Source organism: Myotis davidii, unplaced genomic scaffold (genome assembly GCF_000327345.1).
Source record: "Myotis davidii unplaced genomic scaffold, ASM32734v1 scaffold575, whole genome shotgun sequence".
In the NCBI taxonomy this organism is placed as follows: Eukaryota; Metazoa; Chordata; class Mammalia; order Chiroptera; family Vespertilionidae; genus Myotis; species Myotis davidii.
The window spans coordinates 2,421,459-2,426,372 of record NW_006290306.1 but is presented as its reverse complement, the minus strand read 5'-3'; the positions used below and the strand labels follow the sequence as shown (position 1 = coordinate 2,426,372).

Below are 4,914 nucleotides of genomic sequence, written 5' to 3'. Positions count from 1 at the left end.
GTATCCTGAGCATCCTTGGACTAAGGTGGTGGACACAGAAATGAGACAAAATGAACCTTGGGCCTGAGCTCCTTGGGAGTTACGGCCACTTCACCTTGCCAAGGCTCAGTCCCCCTCACCTGGCAAACAGGGCAAGTACCACCTGCCCCTTGCAGGGAGCGAAGGGACCAGCGATGAGACCGCTGGTCCTCCTATGCCTCACCTGGGCTCGACTGAGGCGCATGCATTTACTTGTTTAATCTTCATACATTCCAGTATGTTTGACCTCTCAAAGGCTAGGAGTGGGCAAAACCACCACTTGGCAAAATTCCAGAAGATCTCTCTCCCTCAAGACAGAAGCTTGAAATTCTTCTTTCAGGTTAGGCTGCTTCCTTGCTTTCAGAAAAATACACTATGGACCCTTTGGCTATGGACGATGAGGCCAAGCGTTTATCCTGGAATGGGAGAGAGAGTGGGTGGTGAGCCACACCGCCCCGCGCGGCAATGGGAAGGTGCTTGCCCCATGGCTGGAGGGGCAGCCCTACACGTATCTATAGAACAGGAGAGGTACCTGGCTTTCTCCTCCCTGGGTCCTGATGAGTTGGGGGCCTGGACCCGGAGTGGGGCAGACCTGTGCCACTCCACGTGGGGGAGGCGGGCCCCTGAGACTCGCCACTGGCTCTGGGCTAAGGAAATCTGTGAAAGGGCTCAGTCTACGTACATTTTTACAGGTTCTCACCACATGTTCCCTGCTTTTTGTTGTCCTTAGGCTTTCAATCAAGTCATACCTTAGTCTGGTCCTAACTGTGCTGCAGTGTGTTGGGCCCCTGCATAAGGGGAAACACAGCTGCCTGGGAAAGCAATTTGTGGGGCCCCAGGAGGTGAGGGCAGAAGAATGGGAGCACTTTGAGGGGATGTCTGCTGTCAGTCGGGAAGGCTTGCAACCTCTAGGCGTTTGGGCAACAAAGGAAGGTGTGTCACCCACTGGTCCCTTAGGTCCCCGGGCCTCCCTGGGAAGGAAGGACACAGGAGCACAGCACCACCGAGCTCTTGAAACTCAGCTTTATTGACCAACTTCCAGTGTTTCCCTCTGGCCTGAGCTCAGCCCAGCTGGCTTTGATAGGTCTCTGAGACACAATGTCACAGGGTCTGACATACCCCAGCTCCACCACTCCCCTCCCTGACCATGGGGCTCCCCAGGCAGGGAGGAGGAGAGGCAGCTCAGCTGTGGTGTTGGAAAGAATGGTCAGCAGGGTCAGAGGCCATAGAAGCCATACAAGCAGCAACATGCCTGGAGTTCCCATCGCATGCCAATCCCAGATCCATACACACACACACACGCACACACACACACACACACACAGCCCAGAGGGCCCTTCCCTTCAAGTTGTCTGCCGGTCCACACCCATCAGCTTTTAGTGATCCTGTCCCAGCTGTTCCTCAGACCCCTGCACTGTCCACAAGAAAAGAGCCTCTCGCAGATGCCACAGGGCTTTGATTTCTACACGCTAACCCCGCTGCTAGCAAGAGGTGTCAGGGGAATGGAAGCTCAGACCATTACCCCTTCATCCACATTTTCACCATCCCTGCTAGGGGCATATCAAATGATAAGTTCTCCCCATCTCACAGCCAGTGACAGGCTGACCTGGAGTGGAACTACATGTCCCAAGATGCACAGCTCCATAACCACACACCACTTCCCCCAAGCACAATCTATCAGAAATGAGGCAGGGTGTGTTGCATTCTGGGACTAGTAGTCTCCAAGAGACAGCACCAAACACCCAGTGAAGAGTTTACAGGCTAAGACTACTGAGGCCTCCCACCCAGACCCCACCCACCACCCAGGCCCAGCTCTATGCTCAGCACAGGTGAGGGAGAGGAATGGAGAGTCCCCTCCCAGCCCACAGAGGAGGGCGCTGTCCTGTAGGAACTGTGCATCGACTCTGGATCCCGGACATCCAGCTCAGAACACATCTGGGAAGAGAGTGGGGGTGGGTGACAGGAGAGAGGGTCAGCAGCAAGCCGTGGAGGGTGGTGCCACAGAGCATGCAGACCCGGGCTGGCCCTGTGGCCTCTCCCTGAGCCCTGACGCATGGTGAAGTGGGAGCGGGCACGGTCCCCTTATAGGCCTCCCTCCTGGGGCATCCTGGCTTTACCCACTGCTCCCGGGTTAGCTGGCCTCACCTCTGCCTAGTCCCAAGGCCTAGGGCAGGCTGAGGCAGCAAGAAGAAGGGAGGAGGAGCAGGCTCCGGTTCCGAATCTGGATGGCCCAGAGGCTCCCACCCCACCCAGCCAGCCTCCCCGGAAGACCTTATGGCCCTACCGGCCACAGCATCTTCCTCGACACACAGAGGCCTTCTTGGGGAAGGAAGAAGGGAGTCCTAGCCAGACAGCAGTGAAAGCAAGCGATGCGGCCCACAGGGAATTGCAGAGTAAGGAAGAGCAGCAGCACCAGAAGGGAAGCAACAGAGACAGTCAGAGCTCAGCACAGCACAGAAACCAGGGCAGGGTGCCCGCAGCTGGACAGGGAGAGCCGAGACTCCCCAGTGGAGCTGCCGACTCGGACTCAGAGAACCCTCGGCCAAGTCCTCCTTCCTTGACACCATCAGCAACACAGGTTGCTGGGCACAAAAGGCCTGCCCCAAACCACGAATGCCCCTTAGAAAGCCCCCATCATATAAGAAGTGCATCCTGGCTCCTCAGGTCCTCCCACAGCTTGGGCTTCACCAGGGACCTATCAGCTCAGCAGAGCAAAGCCTGAGTCCACACCAGAGTTCAGGGGACCTGGGGGGAAACTGCAGGGGGAGCATGGGGTTGGAGGGGCCACATCCCCCTCTGTTCTGACAGTGAGCAGGACCCAGGTCACCCAGAATTGGGGTGGGTTGAGCTTGGCAATCAGAGGATGAGGCACTGAGCGGCCTTAACCTCCACGGGTGAGCCCGGTTTGGCTGTGTCACTCCTTGCACTCTCCTGAGTCCCCCCCATGCCCGGAGCTCGGTACTGGGCCTTGGGCTGCCCCTGCCGTCTTCGCTGTGCGTCCCGCCCACCTGCCGGTTTCTTCCCAGCTGCCTCCATCTCTGACAGGCTGTAGGCCATGGCAAGCTGCATGTCCTCATCCTCCTCCAAGAGGCTGCTGTCAAAAGGGCGTGAGGCAGGGGACCGCTGCACTTGAGCGCCCCCAGATCTGGAGGTGACAGCCGGTTGCTGTTCCCGACGGCTCAGCTCCAAACCCAGTGCCAGGTCGTCTGGGATACCTACAGGAGTCACAGGCACCATGAGGCCCCCCGGCCCAGGCCAGGGGAACCCTGCCAGGCTGCCTCAGGCAGCACTCTGACCACTTCCAGCTCTTCTTTTGGAAATGGCATCAATGCATGTGAACACCTAGCATAGTGGTTATGAACATGGGCAGGGATTCAGTTCCAGCATGAGCTACACCTCCCTGAGCCTCCCTTCCCTCATCTATAAAATGGGAATGATGAGAAATCCTGCATTGCCAAATTGTCCCGATGATTAAGCAAGACAGCACAGTGTTCCCAGGGTCAGCAGGTCGGCAGGCATGAAAGGGTAGCCATGGCGACCACCCTGTACAGCAAGGAGTTGTGGTAAGAGTTCAGCTCCAGGAATCCTGCGTCCTGAGTTTCATTCCTGGATTTCCTCCTCACTAAGTAGGACAGAGCCTTGGACCTGAGGGTACTTGGGTTTATAGCCATTTAACTGCTGAGGCACAGCTTCCTCAAGTGAAAACTAGGGCAAACACCAACTGCCCTGCTTTCCCCGGCTGTTTGAAGAATATAGAGGACATGGTATGCATGCAAGTGCTTTAAAAATAGTAGAGTCCTGCAAATGCACCCCACTAATGATGACAGTCATTAGCTGTGTCCTGGGAGGCTCCTCAATTCCCTGTCCTGGTCCCCATCCCCATGATCACCATCCAGAGATCCTGCAAGTCTGGCCTGTGGTTGCCATTCCCTCCCTGCTCTGAGGGAGTTGAGACTGCAGCAGTTTGAGGAGGTAGCTTTGGGGCATGGGGCGGGGGCTTCCTGCCAGGGACTGAGTGACAGAGCTGCTCCTCACCATTGATCGAGACTGACTTCAGCTGCCCGTCCTCCTCCACTTCCACCCGCTCCTGCCCGTTCTCCATGATTCTGTGGGAGACAGCACAGGTCATTCAGCGGGCATGCCTGAGTCCCACAGGCGCTCGTCCAGGCTCTGGGATGCTGCAGTGAACAGGACAGACTGGGCTCTGCCCTCAAGGGGCCGACTTTCTAGTTGTATGCAGCTCCCCCTCCACCCCATATGGTCCCAGAAGGAGCCCTCACCTGCGTGTCGTGATGCGGTGTCCCTGGACAAAGGCGGTGGATGTAGAGACAGAGCGAAAAGCACCAGCCCCAGGACTGAAGGAGAAAGACGAGGTGGAGATTTCTGGCATTGGGACAGAGGAGGAGGAGGAAGAGGAGAGGTTGTTAGACCGGGGTTGTATGCAGCAGGCTGCAGTCACAATGGGCCAGGAACCTGTGTGCTCTCTCCATAGGCAGGGCTCCGGATGCACCAGAGAGCCTTGGAAAAGCCAGGAGCTGAGGCGAGGGGTTCCAGGATGCAGAGATGGTGAAAATGGGAAGGGACAGCACTTACCAGTGTGTCCAGGGAAGGAGGAAGAGAAGGCAAAGAAGGGGCCTGCGGGCCGGGAACCCCGGTTCTGAAGCTCTGAGAAGGGGCCCAGTTCTTCTGCAACAGTAAGCAGATTAACAATCAATCATCTGGTGAAGAGATTTCCTCAAAAAAATAAATAAATATGTGAATCCTGCTTTAAAGTCTAAACATAAGCTGCTAATCATAAATCATAAGTCTGATTTTTTTCTTATCTGCTTGAACTTATTTATAAATAAATTCCTTTAAATATTATAGATGAAAAGGTTCAGTAGTACATTCTGTCCA

General features: G+C 55.9%; 1 protein-coding gene across 4 annotated transcripts in view; it reads right to left on the bottom strand.

Moving 5' to 3' along the window:
• Positions 1 to 222: 222 nt before the first annotated feature.
• DNAJB2 (DnaJ heat shock protein family (Hsp40) member B2) overlaps positions 223 to 4,914 on the bottom strand; it is a 7,424-nt gene continuing 2,732 nt past the window's right edge. Inside the window, exons 5-9 of one of the 4 annotated variants that reach the window (XM_015563658.1) lie at positions 4,612 to 4,704; positions 4,299 to 4,401; positions 4,054 to 4,124; positions 3,027 to 3,233; positions 223 to 434 (exon numbers count right to left, since the gene is read on the bottom strand). In XM_015563658.1, coding sequence (XP_015419144.1) covers positions 430 to 434; positions 3,027 to 3,233; positions 4,054 to 4,124; positions 4,299 to 4,401; positions 4,612 to 4,704 — 479 coding nt within the window. In that variant the 3' untranslated portion in view covers positions 223 to 429. Of the gene's footprint in view, positions 435 to 1,023; positions 1,954 to 2,787; positions 3,234 to 4,053; positions 4,125 to 4,298; positions 4,402 to 4,611; positions 4,705 to 4,914 lie in introns of those variants that run through there. The other 3 variants (XM_015563657.1, XM_015563655.1, XM_015563656.1) reach the window with 3 other exon arrangements.